This window comes from Alosa alosa, chromosome 11 (assembly GCF_017589495.1).
Source record: "Alosa alosa isolate M-15738 ecotype Scorff River chromosome 11, AALO_Geno_1.1, whole genome shotgun sequence".
In the NCBI taxonomy this organism is placed as follows: Eukaryota; Metazoa; Chordata; class Actinopteri; order Clupeiformes; family Clupeidae; genus Alosa; species Alosa alosa.
The window spans coordinates 28,618,769-28,639,454 of record NC_063199.1 but is presented as its reverse complement, the minus strand read 5'-3'; the positions used below and the strand labels follow the sequence as shown (position 1 = coordinate 28,639,454).

The 20,686-nt window shown below is 43.8% G+C and overlaps 1 protein-coding gene across 1 annotated transcript in view; it reads right to left on the bottom strand.

The window, feature by feature from the left end:
* Positions 1-3,107: 3,107 nt before the first annotated feature.
* pamr1b (peptidase domain containing associated with muscle regeneration 1b) overlaps positions 3,108-20,686 on the bottom strand; it is a 39,256-nt gene continuing 21,677 nt past the window's right edge. Inside the window, exons 7-15 of the mRNA XM_048256145.1 lie at positions 14,151-14,321; positions 13,513-13,707; positions 12,492-13,265; positions 12,073-12,459; positions 9,702-9,881; positions 9,439-9,505; positions 8,796-9,028; positions 6,752-7,101; positions 3,108-5,697 (exon numbers count right to left, since the gene is read on the bottom strand). Of these exons, the coding sequence (XP_048112102.1) occupies positions 5,050-5,697; positions 6,752-7,101; positions 8,796-9,028; positions 9,439-9,505; positions 9,702-9,881; positions 12,073-12,459; positions 12,492-13,265; positions 13,513-13,707; positions 14,151-14,321 (3,005 nt within the window). The 3' untranslated portion in view covers positions 3,108-5,049. The remainder of the gene's footprint in view (positions 5,698-6,751; positions 7,102-8,795; positions 9,029-9,438; positions 9,506-9,701; positions 9,882-12,072; positions 12,460-12,491; positions 13,266-13,512; positions 13,708-14,150; positions 14,322-20,686) is intronic.

Below are 20,686 nucleotides of genomic sequence, written 5' to 3'. Positions count from 1 at the left end.
ATAAGTCCCGACAGGGAGAACAGAACCCCGATGCGCAGCGGAGGTACGGACGTCTTGCGGAGGGATATGAAAGACGTGAATCAACCCGTTGCCATTGACAGCAGTGATTGTATACTTTGCCGGTGATTTATATAGATTTAACAGAGGCCCGAACGTTGGGAAGGCCCATTCATGTGAATGGAACTTTCTGCAGCACTCTGAAGAGCCGTGTAATAAAAAGTGTTACCTTAGTGTCTGCTTGGCATAAGTCAGCACCAGAGCCCTCTGGTCAAAACCATGCATGCATCACTTTGGCCTTTTTATGACGTCATCACATAGACTCTCACAGAGAGTATTTTGCAGTATTTTTAAAATACAAAAATACACACCAATAAAGTATTTTGATACAAAATACGGAGCCATCTTCTTCAACCCCATAAAATACAAGTTACAAAATAGTATTTTGTATTTGAAATACGTATTTTAAATATATGTGTCAGAAATACTGCCCATCCCTGCCTGTAGGAATCAGTATGCCACAAAGAAACTATATATAGGGGAGTGTGTGCCTTGCCTTCCTAAGCTCTTTTCAGCTTTCTATTCTTTGGGCACCCTTAAAAACCTTCCGGCATTCCAAAACAGTCGTCCTGGCTCTGTGAATGGGAAACTGACACAGTGGCCTGGACTGGGCCCTAACCAGAAACAAATCCGCAAACACGTTGCTTCAGGAGCATGAGAAGGAGCAGATCAATTGTACTGGCTATTGAGCCAGAATCCCAGACTCGATCTTCAAGATTAGTTGTTACGTGAGCAATTTACTGTTTACAGCAAGTCATTACTGTTCAAAATGCTTCCTTAAAATAAAATGTTTTGAGAATCTTAATATATATGTGTGTGTGTATGTGTGTGTGTGTGTGTGTGTGTGTGTGTGTGTGTGTGTGTGTGTGTGTGTGTGCTTTAATCTACTGGATTATTCAGAAGATTTGATTCCTAATGTAACTTGACTTGTGGAATCAAATAAAGTACATAAAATGTGTCTGTGTGTGTGCCCTCATTAGTTCGTTTGAATGTTTTATGGTAGGATGTGTATAGGCAGAGGCTGTTTAGCATGCATGCGCCTATACCATATCACACTCCTGGGAAAGACAGTCTTCTAGGAACACAGCGGAAAGACTATAGCCAGACTTTGACTCCACCCCCCTCCTCTCTCTCTCTCTCTCTCTCAGGGGGTAAACATTAACACCCTTTTATCACAAAGTCAGGTAACAGGTGCGTGGATGCAACGCTGCTGTCGTTGTAGCTGTTTGAGATTAATCCGACCTTGTGAAGTGAGCGCTGAGCTACTGCCTTTGCGCACAAGCAACCGCCACCCCCCATCCCACAGCGCTCCAACACATCCCCCCACCCCACCACACCCCCACCTCACCCCCTCCCAGGGGGATAGGCTCCTTGTTTTTGCATTTCCACATGGCCTATTTCATGTAGGTAGACTGGGGAGGAGCCAGGACAAGTGTGGGCTGGATAACGGATGACGCATTGACGAGGTGGTATAGTAATGAGACTGGACTAACACCTCCAGGGCCATGGCAGGGCAGTAGTGGTGGCCCGTCATCTTGTTCTTGTTACAGATGCGTTAAAGTGCAATAAAGGCAAGACCCAAGGACAAAGTTCCCCAGGGAGTGCTGCCGGGCTGCTGGGGTATAGAGAGGGGGCAGGGAGGGGGATGGGAGCGGTCGCGTGGCGATAGAGATGTAACCAGCCTTCGTTTCACCTGAGAAGAACAGTGTATGTGTGTGTGTGTGTGCACACGCGTATGCAAGTGTGTGCATGTGTGTGTGTGAGAGAGAGTATTTGTGTGCTTGAGCATGTGAATGCACACATGTGTCGTATCGTGTGTGTGTGTGTGTGTGTGTGTGTATTTGACTTTGGGTATGCTTCCACTGCCAGAAATGCCACCAAACAACATGGCTGCTGGTGTGTTTACAGTCTCTGGAGGAAATCACATGTGTCCAGAGCCAGGCTCCTAGAATTCATCACAGGCTGAATGGACGAGCCATCATAAATCATCGGGTGTCTACTGAATCTGCAGCCAACACCACAGCTGCTGACATGGAGGCACACACAGTCCAAATTACATCTGTTATTGTGTGTATGTATTGACATTTATAGTGTGTGTGTGTGTGTGTGGGTGTGTGTGTTGAATTATTTCTATATGTGTCTTCTGTTGCCTTTGTGTCACCTATGATCCTATACATGTATTTCTCCTATGTATATGCATGTTTGTGTGTGTGTGTGTGTGTCTGTTTGTGTGTGTGTATGTGTGTGTGTGAGCAGGAGTGTATGTGCGTGTGTGTGTGTTTGTGTGTGTGAGCATGAGTGTATGTGTGTGTGTGTGCTGTGTGAGCATGAGTGTATGTGTGTGTGTGTGTGTGTGTGTGTGTCTGTGTGAGCATGAGTGTGTGTGTGTGTGTCTGTGTGAGCATGAGTGTAGGTGTGTGTGTGTGCTGAACATGCTGAGTGCCAGAAGTCCCTGATTAGCTCAGCTGAGTAAGGGATGGGGGAGGGTTAGTGTGTGTGTGCGTGTGTGTGTGTGCGTGTGTGTGTGTGCGTGTGTGTGTGTGTGCGTGTGTGTGGTGTTTGATGGCACACCTGCGAGGTAAAATGCTAATGTTGTTGCCCTGGAAATATCAGACCCCCAAGGACATCAGACAGATAGGCCTCACATGTCTCACCTGCAGGCAACAGGCTGACATGGAAGAGTGTGTGTGTGCATGTGTGTGAATATGTGTCTGTCTGTGTGTTTGTGTGTAACTCTGTATCTGTAACTGTGTCTGTGTCCCTCTGTGTGTAGTCCCCCCCCCATACACACACACACACACATCCCCCAGGGGGCAGGTGCTCTGAGCCATCCACTGTGTCACTCCCCCCTCCACCAATCAGATCCTCTCGTCATGCAAAGTGGCCTTTGATGTGGTCAGGGCCTGAGAACCTGGTCTCTTCCAGAGCTGGAGGAGAATGCTGCTGTCCCCTCTGTCTCTCCAGAGAATACACATCCACACACACACACGACATAGCCAAGCCAAGACATATCACGCAAACACACACGCGCACACACACACACTGTCATCTCTTTCTGTCAATTTTTTAATTTCACTCCAAAACCATCACATCAAAAGTGCCCCAATCCCTTTTTACCTTTTTTTTAATCAGCTAATTCCAATATGGAATTTAAGTACAGTACATGTAGTTTGAAACATTGTAATATAGATAGTAATCATGGTCAACATACAGTATTGAGGTGTAAATGTTCACTGTTATATGCATCCTAAACCCATTAACATGTAGACCACCTAAGATAAAAATATAGTTTATTTGTGGCTCAAGCGTGGATGCTGAAATCCTACAGTATGTTCAGTAGGCTATGTACAATATCTCTCCAACTTGGCACTGACTCAGCTATATCTGTTGAAGGGTGTAGAACGTTACCTCTGAATCAATACTGATTTCAGCAATGCATGTTCAGCAAGTTCCAACATTGGATGGTAGTTTCAGAAAAGATAGACAGAGAGAGAGAGCAAGAAAGAAACAAATAAAGAATTGTATTTATCCTTTATTTAACCAGGGTAGTCACATTGAGACAATAGCCTCTTTTCCAAGTGAGCCCTTGATGGGACTATCGGGCCCTATTGGTCGGGCATTTTTGGCCCTGAAAGGAAAAAAAAATGTTTGGGGCTACTTCAAGAATCTCCATAATATATATTATAGAGTGCTGTTGTTCATTGGGTGTTTGACTAGGCTCACTGTCACTGAATTACGTTGTTGGCTGACTAGGAGACTATAAAGCACACAGGTTAAGTTGTTGGCTGACTAGGACACTATAAAGCACACAGGTTACCAGTAAGTTGTTGGTAGTGTTCCAGTAATTTGTTGTTTTGCACTGTCTTTTATTCATTCTATATTGTTTTTTTTATGTCTTTTAATTATAACTTTGTTAACATTTTTAAACAATTGCCCTTTTATGATTTTATGTACTATTACCTTGTGTGTTTTATGTTTTCTTTTTTCTTTTTTATACTTTTTTTAAACTATTATTTGACTATTGCCGTTCTATGCCATCATTTGCTATTACTGTTTGCTTTTGTTTATGTAAAAGCACATTGAATGCCTCGTGAACCAGACTACGCTTCTTTTCTGAAGTGAAATGAGACGGGCGGAGCCAGGTTACGTTGAATGAATCTGTGTATCTGAATCTGTGAAATGTGCTAAATGAAGAAACTTGACTTGACTATGTGTTGACACTTTTCATGCTGCCAATTTGCCCACCCGTCCCCAATACAGCATTTCAAGGTCACAGGGTTTTTCCATACACTTATTTACAGTATTTTTTTAAAATCATGTACTTAAATGAAAAGTCTTTGCTTTAAGGGGAAACACAACACAATTGTACAGCTGCTTCTCTCTTGATGCAGGGCCTTGCTCGGGCTGTTTGAGGAGCAGCACTTCCATCTAGTGGGGCTTTGTTAATACTGCAGTCTACTGAGAGTAGGGTAACAAGACCATCTCCTGGATAAACCGTGTGGAAGAGCAGAAGAGCATTTAGTCCCAGGCTGTTGTTCCTATTTAGTACACTCATAATTTTATTTAAAGATCATTAGGACCTATCTGTCATTTAACACAATATTTACACCTTTTTCATGTTTACAATTTGGAATAATACATTAAAATACAGTATATGTACATTTCAAAGTTAACAGGCATCCTGGAGGATTGCAAAATCTATGATCCTGGATGAACTCAAACATCTGCTGAAAATAATCAGAGAATGCCACCTACTGGTTGTTTGAGGTCTAAACCAATGGACGCCCTCCGAGATCTCAGGCTATTGCACAATCAAGTGTTATCTGATCTTTTTCTGTCAGAAAACACATTATGTTACGGTACGAATGGATATAACTGAGAATGACGGAGAGGTACGCTGGAGAAAACTCACCTGAGCGATCTAATGAAGTGAGGTGTATGTGAGCTAGAGATTGAGTGAATGAGTTTGGGGATAAAGGGAGAGAAGGCAATCTATTTCATGTTGCTCTCAATAAAGTCTCTGAAGTTGGCCACACGTGTGTAGACGGTGTAGAGCTGCGGGTTGCACTCGGGATGGTCGTAGCCGAAGCTGACCAGTCCCAGGAGCCTCCAGACGCGCAGCTTCCTGTTCTGCTCCTCCTCCTCCTCCAGGAGAAGGATGGACGAGTCGCCCCCACCAGGGGAGGGTACCGGGGTGGGCGCGGGCAGGAGCAGGATGCCCCCGGTGTCGGCGGGGCAGATGCGTGAGGGGCTGGCGTCGGCCTGCTGGCGACCGCAGAACATGTTCTCGGTGATGCTGATGGGCATGCCGTTGCGGGCGTACTGCCGCTCGCACTGGACCGCGTCCGACCCCAGCTGCACGCGCCCCACTCTTGCTCGTTCTTCTTCCGCCTCCATCGCTGCCCCCGCCTGTTCCCCCTCGCCCCCCCACGGCTCCGCCAGCAGAGACCAGCCCGTCACCACCGCCTGCTTCACCCTCGTCGCCTCCTCCTCCTCCTCCATGGCAGGGCCCGTGGCCTCAGGAAGACAGATGGGCAGCACGTACTCCCCGATGCGAGCCTTGTCCAGCAACTTCAGCACGGCCACGTCTGCGTCCAGAAGCAGGGGGTCATAACTGGGGTGGACGGCAATGGAGGCCACCTGAGAACAGGTGAAAAAAAACACAGCAGCAGTAGGTGTGAGCTCCGAACATCTGACCTCTGTATCCTAGAGCTTAGCGAGAGATTAGAAAGCGATAAGATCAGCAGAGATAACAGTGACACCGTCCATGAGGGAGATGCTGAGATACGAAGGAAGACAATGAACAGTTCACTTGAATGAGGAAACTGTTTATTGTTTTTGTTTCCTTCGAGAAAAATGTGTGCAGTGTGATGTAACTGAGACCGGTAAAACGTCTCTGATGAGAAGTTTAGCAGAATAAAAATATCTAAACTTCCTGCAGTGTTGCTGTAATCATCCACGCACATATGTAGCCCTTTATTTACGCAACACTCAGCTCCTGTCATCATGGTCTTACATTCAGTTTTAAATACATTACTTAATTCATATTTGTCTAAAAAAATAACTTAAGAGCGCCGGCGACCCGGGTTCGATTCCCGCCCCGTGGTCCTTTCCGGAGCCCACCCCCAACTCTCTCTCCCACTCACTTCCTGTCGTTCTCCACTGTCCTGTCTGATTAAAGGCATAAAAAGGCCAAAAAATACATAATAAAAAAAAAAATAATAACTTAAGAGAACAATAATAATGCAGCATGATATAAATGGAAGTCATTTGTGAAACCCAGTTATGTCAGAGTGTGTGTGTATGTGCGTGTTTTTCCTGCTTTCCTGGTTGTCCTGTCCAAAGGGGTGAACTATGCACAAAACAGCACAGTCACTCTGTGCTAGCAACTCATTTACACATACAATGGGAAACATGCAATGTCAGATCGATCGCTAGTTGAAAACCAGTGGTGTGACTTCTTATCTGTCTCTGTTATCTGATCTGCAACCAATCGATGACTGTTCGCTTTTTGGATCACATGATGTTGTAGAATGTTAGTGTGTGTGGAGACTGTTTTTCCCTTTGCAGCCTTCATTACTGTATTATGCTTGATGTGTGTGTGTGTGTGTGTGTGTGTGTGTGTGTGTGTGTGTGTGTGTTTGTGTGTGTGTGTGTGTGCATGCATATGTGTGTGTGTGTGTGCCACTCCTACCCTGAGGTGCTGCAGGCCTTTCGTGTGCCTCTGATCGCTGCGGAACTTCTTCCCTAGCACCACCTTGACTTTGGCAGCGTCCAGCGGGTAGAGCTTTCCCAGCTCCGTGACGCAGTGGGCAGCCACCACCACGCTGCGCTGGTTGACCAGTGCCCCGCTGCACACCAGCTGCCAGCCCTCAGACCCAGACACGTCCTCTGTGCCGCCCCCTGCCAGCCCTTTGCCAGCCTTGCCCACCACGCCCATCTTGCCACCGGAGCCCGGAACTGAGCGTCGGTAGATGGCCACTAGCCAGGGCCAGTGAATCTCCCTTGGCGACTGGGGATCAAAGTTCGAGATCTTTCCGCACACTGACAGAAAGAGAGAGCAGGAAAGGGAGGGTGAGACCTTCAGCGACTAGCTGTCTGTACATCTTAATGTTCATTGTGACACAATGACACAATTTCTGTTGGTCCTCAGATTTTGCTTCAGCTTTAATTTTAGCATTAGTTTAGATAGAAAATAATATAATGTAATTCAGTAAAACAGTCAAATGGCATTCACATATCATCATAATAACATATAACAAATACAAAGACATTCTACATAGTATGAATTTGACAACAGTATTGTGCAGACAATAATTCCTTGAATAGGGATTCTAGAAATCTAACACCTTTTGTATCATAGCTCATCATTATTCTTCATCATCAATCACCATCAACCGTTTTTTATTCAGGGAGAAATTGACTGAGCATCAAGCTCTTTTACAGCAATGCCCTGAGTTACAAAACAACAACAATAATCAAAACAACAAAACAAGAACAATAAAAGATACAAAAGGCAAATAATAATAATAGTAATAATAACACAAATGAAATAAAAATAATAATAATAAATAGAAAGAAAAGAAGGGGAATGTATAAATAATAATAATGATATAAAAGGTCTAAAATATCAGTCAAAGCAAGAACATTGTGCAACAGCCATATCATCAATCATACCCTTGAATTGGTCTAGTGACACAAACCTATCTAATTTCAATAACTCTTGCAATTTGTTCCATTTATTTGATGCAAAAAATGTAAAAGCTAATTTACCAAATTCAGATGTAATTTGAGGAGTTTGAAGAGATATAAAACCCTGTGAGCGTGTATTGTGGCAGATTGATTTTATGTTCAGAAGAGAAGTTAGGTATAAAGGTAACTTTCCCAGTAATGCCTTATAAACAAAAAGGAGGCAGTGCCTTTCCCTCCTATCATAGAGGGAAGACCATCCTACATTTTGGTATAATTTACAGTGATGAGTTTTAAACCCATCTCCAGTTATAAAACGTAGTGAACTGTGATAAACTGCATCAAGTGATTTCAGAGTGGAAGGGGCTGCATGCATATACACAATGTCACCATAGTCTAGGACTGACATTATACAGTAGTTGCTTGAATAATGGTCATTCTGTTTTCTAAAGAGAAGCAACACCTAATCCTGTAAAGTGCACCTAATTTATTTTTTACCTTTTTTGTGAGATCAAGTACATGTGTTCTAAATGTTAGTTTGTTATCTAGCCAAATGCCCAGATATTTGTATTGAGAAACTTGCTCAATTTGTGCCCCATTTAGGGAACAAATGTTATAGGCTTTTTTCTTACTACTCTTATAATGTTACTGCTACTACACTGCACATATCTGTACATGTTGTTCATACATTGTTCATACTACATAGCCATATTTATGATCTGCTCTTATAAGGTTACCGCTAATACACTGCACATATTTATATTTTATTTATATTACTCTAAACCACCTTCTGTAAACTATCTGTATACTACTGTCTACACTGCACTATATTTCTTGTCCTGTCTATGCATCACCTGTTTATACTTTGTATATCACATTGCACTTTTCTGCTTTTTTGCACTTCTGGTTAGACGCAAACTGCATTTCGTTGTATTTGTACTTGTACTCTGCACAATGGCAATAGAGTTGAATCTAATCTAATCTAACCTAAAAAAAAATACGTAACATTACTTCCAATCAGACAACATGTTGCCCTCTACCCCCCTCACCTGGTGAGCAGGAGACATGGCGCCCGCTCCACTTGCCCGTCTTCAGGCAGGTGCGACGGGAGCTGCCCGAGTGCTGGTAGTAGGGCGAGAGGCACTCGTACTGGATGTGCGTGTAGAGGGGGTGGAAGCCTGGGGGCAGCTGGTGCAGTACCTGCGGGCTCCTGGTGGGGGCAGCAGAGACGAAAGGCTTGCCCAAACTGGCTGAGGAGTACAGCTTGTGCACTGGGGTTTTCCTGAGTGGGACATAAATAAGGTGGAACATCATAAACATGAAGCCTACATAAAAAGCCTATAACTCGGGAGAGCATGTCATAGCTGAGCTATATTAGAGGACATTGTGTAATGCTTAAGTAGGTCAGGTCAGGGGAGAATTTGCATATAAGCAATGTATGCATGTGTGTGTGTGTGTGTGTGTGTGTGTGTGTGTGTGTGTGTGTGTGTGTGTGTGTGTATGCCTGCATGTGTGTGTGTGTGTGTGTGTGTGTGTGTGTGTGTGTGTGTGTGTGTGTGTGTGTGTTGTGTGTGTGTGTGTGTGTGTGTGTGTGTGTGTGTGTGTGTGTGTGTGTGTGTGTGTGTGTGTGTGTGTGTGTGTGTGTGTGTGTGTGTGTGTGTGTGTGTGTGTGTGTTGGGTTTGGAGGCACACCTGGAGAGGACCTGTGGAGGCAGGACAGTCTGTCTCACCAGATTAGACACCTTTGGCTCTCTACAGGCTGTAGAAACAGACAAACACACATGAAGGCATGAGCACACACACACACACACACACACACACACACACACAAACACACACACACACACACACACACACACACACACACACACACACACACACACACACACACACGAATGAGACCAACATCAGAGAGACGTGTGTGCGTGTCAGTGTCTGACCGAGAGCTGCCGTACCTCTCATGCAGATGGGCTGGGTACCATTCCAGGAGCCATCTGGTTGGCACGAACGGCGGGCAGCGCCACTCAGGGCATAGGAGTGGTTGCAGAAGAACTCCACCGTCTCTGGAGACAGACCCGGGACCAGCTCCCAGTAGCCATGACAGAGACGAGGGGGAGGAGGACACTTCTTCCTATCTGTCAGGGGAGAGGCAGGGACATAAACACAAGACCTTCACAGTTAAAATGTATAGTTAATAATATAACAATATTATATAAATATAATATTAACATTTATATATAACATTTACTGTACTTAAATATAACATTTAATTATAGTAAACATACATACTACTAATAATGATAATGTTATTTGTTGCTATTGATGTTCGATGGGCTCATTGTGATAAAATGGTGAAATAGGGTAGCAAGCAGTATATTAATGTATAGACCCTTTCAACAATAAAAACAAAAACAATGCTTGAACATTCTATTTGGTTCCCTCATCTACTTCCTCTGCATTAAGATAACATATGGAATGTTAAAAAGGAAGTCTTGTGGGGCCAACTATGATGCTGATAATGGAACTCTCTTGAAAGGGTCTATATGTTATGTACTGTATTAACGTTTTTCATGTGACGTATTCTAGGTTCTATAGCTTTGTTTACATCCAGCTGGTAGGCAAGGGACAAGTTGAACCCATTGAACATCGTTGTCTGCAGCTGCCTCTCAGTAGGCTACATCTCTGTATTTCAGCAATGTCAACATTTCAGGCATCAATAAAGGTGATGATGAAACGTTATCCCATTGTTCAATATTTGATAGCCTGTCACAGGAGCGTTGTTTAGCTAAAATCGCCCTGATTTGGTGCATTGATCTGTATCGGAGAACCTGCATGTAGCCTAATGGTAGCCCTAACTTTTTTTTTCTCTGTTCAAAACTTCGGTTTACGAAGGCGATAGCCTTTCTTAGGCGATAGCCTTTCTTAGAAGCTGTGAAATTTGACCAGAAAGGAACATGTCTTCCTTCTGAAAGCTGACACAAAATCAAACAATATTTGATCATTTAACTTCAACTGAACAGCGACAGGATTTGGTAGGCAGTAGACTCAGCAGACTTTAAAACGGTAGCCTAGAAGCTACTGTTATAGCCAGCGTCAGTCAGCATCATAACATTAATGGCGTTAGTCATGAATCCTGTAACATATTATATCATATAACAGCGATGGCTTATTCCAAGGCGATCTGCATGGATATATAACCACCCAGAAAAACTCAGAATGTGAGTGATAAAGTTCATTAATTGTGTGAAACTTTTATTAGTTATCCATTGCAGCATCGCCTATATTAGGCTGTTATGCTAGCTCAGCCTTTAAATATGTTGTTATTTTTGGTCATGTGGACTTGATTAAGCGGGTAAAGATAATTCATAAACTGCTTATTTCTTACATGACTGAAGCAGTAGCCTAGGTTCAACAGTGGTGTTTGAGGTTGCTGTGTTAAGTTGTTGTGTGTGATCGCTAAACTATTAGGATCAAATCAGTTTATTTTGACATACGGGAGTTAGCCTAAGTGACCTGTAACGTTAGCCTATAGCACAAAAGCCTATTCTGTTTTCATTTATTAGCATTTGTTGTGATTATATAATCAAATGACACACATGATAGCGATGAAATAGAAAGGACAGAAGATAGGTGATTGATGTCCACAAGCACGTATTTTCACGAGACAAATTAGAACAAACTGTTCGGTAAAATAATCTTGCCATGTTTAAAATGCTGCACTTTTTCCCTTCATAGCCTGTCTCTGGCAATTCATTTTTGGATGACTGTAGATGGTTGTATTTTAGCCCTCGTCTTCGTAGACAGTAGGCTACACCATTAGCTATCTTGAGAATAAAATACTTCACAGCTGCTAACGATCATCCTCCACAACCACGAGGATAGGTAGGCTAAGCGGTCGTTAAATTAAGCCTTTTTGCTTCTTATTGTAAAACCAACTGTTAGGGCCTACACAAGTGGTCGACATCGGTCAATATTTGATATTAAAATTTCAATTTTGAAGCTATTTGTAACTATGTGTAGCCTATACAACCGACTGTTGTAGGCTTGCCTACCACTCTCTGCAGTGCCTTGCCTACCATTCTTGCCTACCACTCTAGTTGTAAACAAACGGTCACATGACATTATGACGTAGGTGCAAAACCTTATATTATGATAATTTGCACACTGTATATTACATGTTTTGCTAGAGTGAGATGTGAAATGAGTGTGGAGGAGTTAAATGATGGCTGGGATGAGTGGATAAGTCTGTGCTTTTAAAGGGAGTTGCTGAGGTTCATCAGTACATGGTGACCCCGGCCAAGGAATGGAGATTTCCTGTTATTTTACCAGTGACGCTCTTGTTGTCGGGCCCGCTCTTCCAATCCCCTTTGATGTCTTTCTCCATTTCCAACCCGTCTGTCACTGTGGGAAGTCGTGTAGGGTTAGCGCTTGGCTTTGTTGCAGGGTGCTCCTCTGAGTCTGCGTCTGAGTCCGCATCTGGCCCCATCTCCGAGTCCTCACTTCCCTTGGCGTGGGAGCCTGTCCCACCCTGCTCTGTCGTGCCCGGAGAGGATATCTCTGTAATATTACCTCCGACTGGGTATTGTTTTCTGTCTAGTTCAGGAGGAGCTGATTTGTCGATGTTCTCGATGTCATTGGAGCTGATCACATCCGTAGCGTTACTGCTCGGTTCGGCATCCAGGTCGTTGTCACTTGTCTTGGGAGGTGGTGGGGCTGCTGTCTCGGGTGGTGTTGTCGTTACGGCGACCGGCGCTGCTGCACGTTCACGTCTTTCTCAAGGTTGTACTCTGTGTGTATCAGAACATCTTTGGACACGCTGGTTTTCCCCTTTTCAGACAGCAGCACTATTTCAATGTCTCTGCCCAGGTTGTCGACCGGGTCTTTAGGGGCGCCCAAAACTCCTTTGTCTGGATGCAAGTCCTTATCTAGACCCCTTCCTAGGTCTTTGTCTCCTTCAGACGTCTTCTCCTCCACTGTATTGACATTGTCTTCCTTGACTTTACTTGTGTTTTTAGGACGGAGATCTTTTATGATAAGAACATTCTCCGATCCTTTATCCACATACACATGTGTATGCACATCCTTATCCAGACCTTTGTCTAAATCTTTCTTGAGCTCAGGGTCTTTCTCCTGGACCGTGTTGATATCGTCTGTGCTTTCTTTGCTAGTGTTTTTAGGGACACTTATGGTCGGATCCTTTGGTCCTACTGTGTCCACATTCGGGTCTTTGTCCACGTCCTTGTCCGGGTCTTTGTCCACGTCCTTGCGGGGGTCTTTGCCTGCGTCCACACTCACATTTTTGTCTTCATCTTGACCAGGCTCCTTGAAAATGACTATCTGGATGTCTTGATCTATGTCCAGTCCTTTTTCTTCTTTTTCGGGACCCTTTTCTTTGACCATATTTGTGGAGTCATCAGTATCTTTGGTGTCTTTTCCGAAGGGATGTTTGCCTTGGCCCGTCTCTTTCTCTTTCGCCTCTTTCTCTTTTTCCTCATCTGGCGGGGGCGCAGGACTCAGAACTGTTAAATCCAGAGAACAAAAACTGTCAGCACCTCTGTTGTAAATAGCAGCCATAAAAAACAACTTCTATTGTAAGACATCTAAATCACTGTGCAGAAATAATAAAGTAACATGATGACAATAAAGTCATTTTATTTCCTGCTCACTTCCTTCCACATGTTACATATCTGATTCAAACTTTGTCCCAAGTGACCACCGACCCAGAGCTTTGGCTATAGATTTCCATCAGTCTCGGTCAGTACCAACCTTTAACACAGGAGGGCGCTGTCCCGCTCCAGGTGCCATTGGCCAGGCACGTCCTCTGCTGCATCCCGCTCAGCTTGTAGGGCTTATAGCAGAGGTACTGCAGGGCAATGAGCTCGTCTCCTGGGCCATACACCAGGAAGTGGTCCCCATAGGTGGGCTTGGGTGGGACTGGACAGGTCCTCTCCTGCACAGGCACTGGATCACCAAGGCGTATAAACACACACACACACACACACACACACACACACACACACACACACACACACACATGTCAATTATTTGAAATATAAATGAATACTTTAATTACATATCCATATCTATCCATATTGGCCGTCATTACAACTTTTGCCATATTTGCCATTTTGGCCTCTACCATTGCCATCAGATGTAAAAGTCTATGCTTTGTTTCCGTATTTGTATCAGTAATGCGTAACAAAATGTGTATTTACATTAATTTGAATTTAATTAAAACTCTAAATTGAATTCTAGAAATAAATGATGACCTAGAAGTGTGTTAAACAGCTGTGAACAGGCTGAAAACCAACCAATCGGCCGATCATACCATTAATCAAACAACAGGTTGTACTAAAACTAGAGTACTAGATGTACTAGAGTCGTGCCGAGGCCTAGCATCTCACCACACTGTGGAGGGGGGGCGCTCCAGGTGCCCTCCAGCATACAGGTGGCGATGTGGTAGCCCTGCAGCTGGTACCCCGGGTGGCATCGGTAGACGACGTGCCCGCCGACGCTCACATCGAGGCTCACAGCATCGCCATAGAGGGGCATCATGGGCCGCCCACACATCAACACTGCAAACACACATTCATGCGCACACACACACACACACACACACACACACACGCACACGCATGCGCACACACACACACACACACACACGCACACACACACACACAACACACACACACACACACACACACACACACACACACCAACGCCACAGGAGAGCACAGTTAGATGGTTGGTTTCCTTACTGGAAGGGTTTTAATGTAACACACAGACCTGGCAAATCTCCATAGCTCACCCACATGCATACCTCCACACTTTAATGCATGCATACATACATGTATACACAGCCATGGGGGAGATTACACACAATCCACAGGCTACATTAATCTCACTCTTGTGCATTTAAAAGTGACACACACTATACATGACACACACACACACACACACACACACACACACACACACACACACACACACACACACCAACGCCACAGGGAGCACAGTTAGATGGTTGGCATACTGGAAGGGTTTTAATGTAACACACAGACCTGCCAAATCTCCATAGCTCACCCACATGCATACCTCCACACTTTAATGCATGCATACATACATGTATACACAGCCATGGGGGAGATTACACACAATCCACAGGCTACATTAATCTCACTCTTGTGCATAGTAAAAAGTGACACACACATACATGTACACACACACACACACACACACACACACACACACACACACACACACACACACACACACACACACACAGCCTACACACCCATGCACATGTATATAAAAATATTAAACTAGTGAGGTAACCGTATTCCTGTGCGCTCCTTGCCACAGAGCTCACACGCTGCTTCAGTGTACTGTGGTAGAATACTACACCTCATCTACACTTTAACTGTGCTCAGAAATGCATTGGCATCCCGTATAGTCATTTAGCTGCTAAAAACACACTACCAACTTCATTACTTGAGAATCATTACCTTTCTACCATAGCAGACCACGCCGCGAACTACAATTTCACTATAATCAGCTGTCTCATCAAGCTCAGTCAAACCTACTAATGTGAAATCCTCTAATGCACGTCTTCAGGTTGTAAATCTCCAGAGTTCCATGAGCCGAACTATCAGTACGAAACACACACACACACACACACACACACACACACACACACACGTTGTATACTATCTCTCTCTCTTTCTCACACATACACGCACAAACTTCATCTGCGTTATAGATGAACATACACACACACACACACACACAAAGAGAGAGAGGGAGAGAGAGAGAGAGAGAGAGAGAGAGAGACATTCTTCCATTCTTTCACAGGCATCCCTCTTAGATACCCACGCTCCTCTGGATGAGTGCCCATTCCTGGCAGTCGATGGAGATGAGTTCACAGCTTGCAAAAGCACCTCCACTCAAATAACTACATCTGAGCTTTCTCTCACACACACACACAGACACACACACACACAAACACACACACACACACACCTACTGCATTCTGTATTAACAACTGTATCACATCTCCTCTCATATACCTGGCTCATTAGGAAACAATTTCACCCTCAGTGGAAAAAATTGCTCCAGTGTGCTCGGCCACATAAACACGTGTCCGTGGCCAAGAACAAACTAGAAAAGTTCAGGGTAAAGAGGCTTGGCCATTTTCCATCCAAAAAAATAAAGAGCTGGGCTTTTTATAGCAGGGCTGGCACCAGAACCCCCAACCCATACCACTGAATGGAATAACATATGCTTTTTCTCTCTCTCTCTCTCTCTCTCTCTCTCTCTCTCTCTCTCACACTCTGTGTGTGTGTGTGTGTGTGCGTGCATTTGTGTGTGTGTGAGTCAGAATGTATGTATTCATGTTTGAGTGGGGTTGAGAATTTGTGTGCATTTGTGTGTACGTGTGTGTTTTTGTGTGTGAAAGAGATAGAGAAAGAGAAGGTGTGTGTGTGTGTGTGTGTGTGTGTGTGTGTGTGTGTATGCGTGCATGTTAAAGTATGTTTGACAGTGTGTGATATTAAGAACAAAGGCCATGTTTTCCCCCTCACGGATGCCTGAGTGGATACCTCCCTGTCTGGGAGCCTAGGGTCATCACTCCTGGTCTCTGTCTGCAGACTAATGTTTTCCAGTCACAGGGGCCAGCCGCATCTTCCTTTATGAGCCAGACGAGACCACGATGATAAGCAGTCCACTGCAGCTGGCATATGCTTGCAGAATCCATTTCCTTTAAAACTGCTGTACTCATCTACATATACTGTATGTGTACACTGTATGTAGTCCCATTTCATTTTGCACACTTATGTTCAACTGCTCATGACCACAGATATCTACGCAGCCAATCACATGGCAGAAACTCAGTCCATTTAGGCATGTAGCAGCCAATCACATGGCAGAAACTCAGTCTATTTAGGCATGTAGCAGCCAATCACATGGCAGAAACTCAGTCCATTTAGGCATGTAGCAGCCAATCGCATGGCAGAAACTCAGTCAATTTAGGCATGTAGCAGCCAATCGCATGGCAGAAACTCAGTCCATTTAGGCATGTAGACTTGGTCAAGAGAATCTGCTGAGGAGCAAACGAACATCAGAATGGGGAAGAGAGGTGATTTAAGTGACTTTGAGTGTGCCATTGTTATTGGTGAGTATTGTCGGAAACTGCTGATCTAGAGGAAATATCCAGTGAGTGGCAGTTCTCTAGGCGAAAAACGCCTTGATCATGGCAGAAGTCAAAGGTGAATGGCCAGACTCAACAGAATTGTTCAACAGAAGATTGAAAACATGTTGCTTGGTCTGATAAATATTGATTTCTGCTACAACATTCGGATGGTAGGGCCAGGGTTGGGTGTAAACAGCATGAATCATGGCTTGCCAAGTATTGCCTTGTGGTGGTGTAATGGTGTGGCCGATATTTTCTTTCCACACTTTGCACCCCACTTAGTACCAACTGAGCATCATCCTAAAGGAAAACTACGATTTTTTACATTAGATCTCTGTTTCTCAAGGTCACCGAGATTGGTACGGAAAAAAAGAAGAAAAAAAATGGGGCTACCTACTTCGAGTTTCTGCAGCTAGAGCTAGAGCAGCGAGGCTGCTTTGCTACACTCTGGGGCATGTTTTTAAAAATGCTCCTTTAAATGCGCTGTCTACGAGTTTGAGTATTGAGTATTGTTATAACATATCCATCCCTTTAAGACCAAAGTGTAACCATCTTCTGATGGCTACTTCCAGTAGGATAAAAGGACATGTCACAGGACATCAAGGAGGTGGTCATCCAACTGGGGGAGCCACTGAAGCACATCTTCAATTTGAGCCTACGCCTTGGACAAGTTCCAACACTGTGGAAGACATCATGTCTCACCCCTGTCCCTAAGAAGCCACACCCTAGTGAGCTTAATGACTACAGACCTGTCGCTCTTACATCACATGTGATGAAAACAATGGAGCGATTGGCCTTAGGTATGCTCAGACCCCCGGTACGCCATGCACTAGACCTGTTACAGTTTGCATACCAGCAGAAAGTGGGTGTGGACGATGGCATCACTTATCTTCTACACAGGACACATTCTCACCTAGACAAGGGGAAAAGTGCTGTGAGAATCATGTTCTTTGATTTCTCAAGTGCTTTTAACACCATCCAGCCCCTCAGACTGGGAGACAAGCTCTTGCAGATGGGTGTGGACGCTCACCTGGTAACCTGGATTACAGATTACTGAAGAACTGTCTCTCTGACACTGTGATCAGCAGCACCGGAGCGCCACAGGGAGCTGTGCTCTTGGACAATGAGTGTCACCCACACCACAGCACTATTGTTAAGCAGAAGAGCCTGATCAGCTGGAGACTTCGCTCACTGCCTTGCACAACAGACAGACTGAGGAAGTCATTTGTCCCCAGGGCCATTGAACTGTTCAATGCTTCACTTTAAGGGAAGAGGAGAGACTTCTCTGCATAGTCGGTCTGCCTCTTCACCCCCTCCATGTTTGGATACTGTCTGTCCACTAGCCACTTTTTACCACTGTCTTTCTGCCTCACTGTTTGCATGCTATATTAGCACATTAGCACATATGCATAACCCCTCCCTCCATGCCACAGCCGAACTGTGGCCACACTTAGACCTTTTCTTAAAATAGTTAGATATATAGACTTATTCTTGCACTGTTGGACTTACTCATTTGCACTATCACCATGACCACTATCACCATTGCACTACCACCATGACACTCATTCACACAGAGCACCTTAGAGCACCTTAGAGCACCTTACCAAACCTTACTATGCACAGAGAATCACAGGCTCAGTCCCTGCCTCAGTCATTGCAAACGCCTCTTGATTGATTAATCACCACTATGTGGATACTGTTTTTAGAATTTATTTAGATTAAGTGTTAGTTAGTATAATTTGTATTTTTGTATATTTAGTATATTCTTTATCTTCTACTGTCCTTATTGCTTAGTTGTGTTTTTATATTATATACTTTTAATTACTTTTTCTGCTGTTAGTGAATGTGTGTGTGTTGTCTGTATGCTACTGAGACCTTGAATTTCCCCTGGGGATCAATAAAGTATCTATCTATCTATCTATCTATCTATCTATCTATCTATGTCAGAAAGCTTGGGTCATCTGTTACGTCCTGCATGACGCATAAAGAGGGCCTGGTTACGGCGTGGCGCACGGGAGAGAGTGGCTTGCTTTGTGTTCGATTTGTTTCTTCAAGTTAAATCTCATTTATGTAAACCTTTGCGTTATACCATAAACCCCTTGGACATTTGTTTGTCACCCTCTCTCCTGCTCTTTTGTTACTATTTGAGCCAGTAGTAACACATCTCAAACTGGTTTCTTGAACATGACAATGAGTTCACTGTACTGAAATGACCTCCACAGAGACCAGAGCCGAGTCCAATCCAGCACCTTAACAAAGCATGATACAATCATGTCAATATGGACCAACATCTCAGAGGAATATTGCCAGCTTGCTTGTTGAATCTATGCTATGAAGAATTAAGGGTTACACTTTACTTGACAGTGTTGACATAAGAGTAGGGTTGGGTATCGTTTGGGTTTTATCCGATACCGGTGCTAAATCGATACTTTTAAAATGGTGCCGGTGCCGAAACGGTGCCTTAACCGGTACTTTGTTTTTAAAATGTTTTAAATTAAAATGGTCTAAAGCATGAATTGCTTTTTTTTATTGATTAGACAAATTTGAACATGAAACTGAACTGTTATATTCTATTTACTATCAATATCTCATTGCTCCTACGAATAATACATTTAAATGTTAAAACACCTTGCCATGCATGCACACACAATGGTAAGCTCTGCTTTCAAGTATACCCAGTGTAGGCGTTTGCCATAAGGTATGTTAAAACCACTTGCCATAAAACTGCCAGGTCATGGACAACGGCATTTGCAAGCAAGCTAATCTAACAGGGACTCTACTTTCCAGTTAATTCAGTGTGTTCCCAAATGCTTCAAGAAATGTCATGTCTTAACCCATAACATGCAGTAGTTTTGAACATGTTAGGCTACATGTCGGTGTTAAAGTGTTTAGATTCCCAGCGCTAGCCTAGTCGGCATTTTAACCGCAACTATGGCTATGCGCTAACACCAGTCAGCTGAGTTTAATTAGCGATAACGTATGGAGATGGTTTCATAGCCTCTTTGACAGCTCAGTGACATCTGGGTATGTAACCTACATATTTATGTTTTTGCCAGCTAACTTTTAACATGATCTTCATATTCATTGTGATGCTATGGACCTCATGCCGATGAAAGATTAATATCATGCCATTATGTTGTTTAACACACCGTGAAATAAAGTTTTCACCTTACAACTTTGCTGATAACATTTCAAATAAATGTCAGTTAGCGCATTAGCAAGGATATTGTGTAACGTATAGGCTAGCCTACTGTTTTTGACAGGAGCTCGCGATATCGCTTTAAAGTAAGCTACTTGGGCTCACGCAAGATGTCAAACACTGTCCACTCGCCTATGTGGTGCACCCCTCTGGTTTATCCATCTAGTGTTTATCATGTTAGCTAACTGTATCTGGATGTGTTGCTATCAGAGCAAGGCGTTGAGAGATAAAAAAAGAAATTAAAAAACGGTATTTAAGCACCGAAATGACATGCAGTTATTTGATGCCTACCGTTTAAGTCGGCACACGGTTCCATATTAGAACCGTGTTTCGGTGCCCAACCCTACATAATAGGACGTGAACCTTTCATAAACACTTCTGTTATTAAAAAAGTTTTTGTCATAACAAGGGTTAGGGTTAGGTTTCATGTGTCATGACAGTGTCATGTGTTCACGACAGTGTCATGTCACTCTTATGTCGATACTGTCAAGTAAAGTGTTACCGAACTCCGTTAAGGGAGTTCTGACCCTGGTCCAACCCAGAACTAGGTTTAC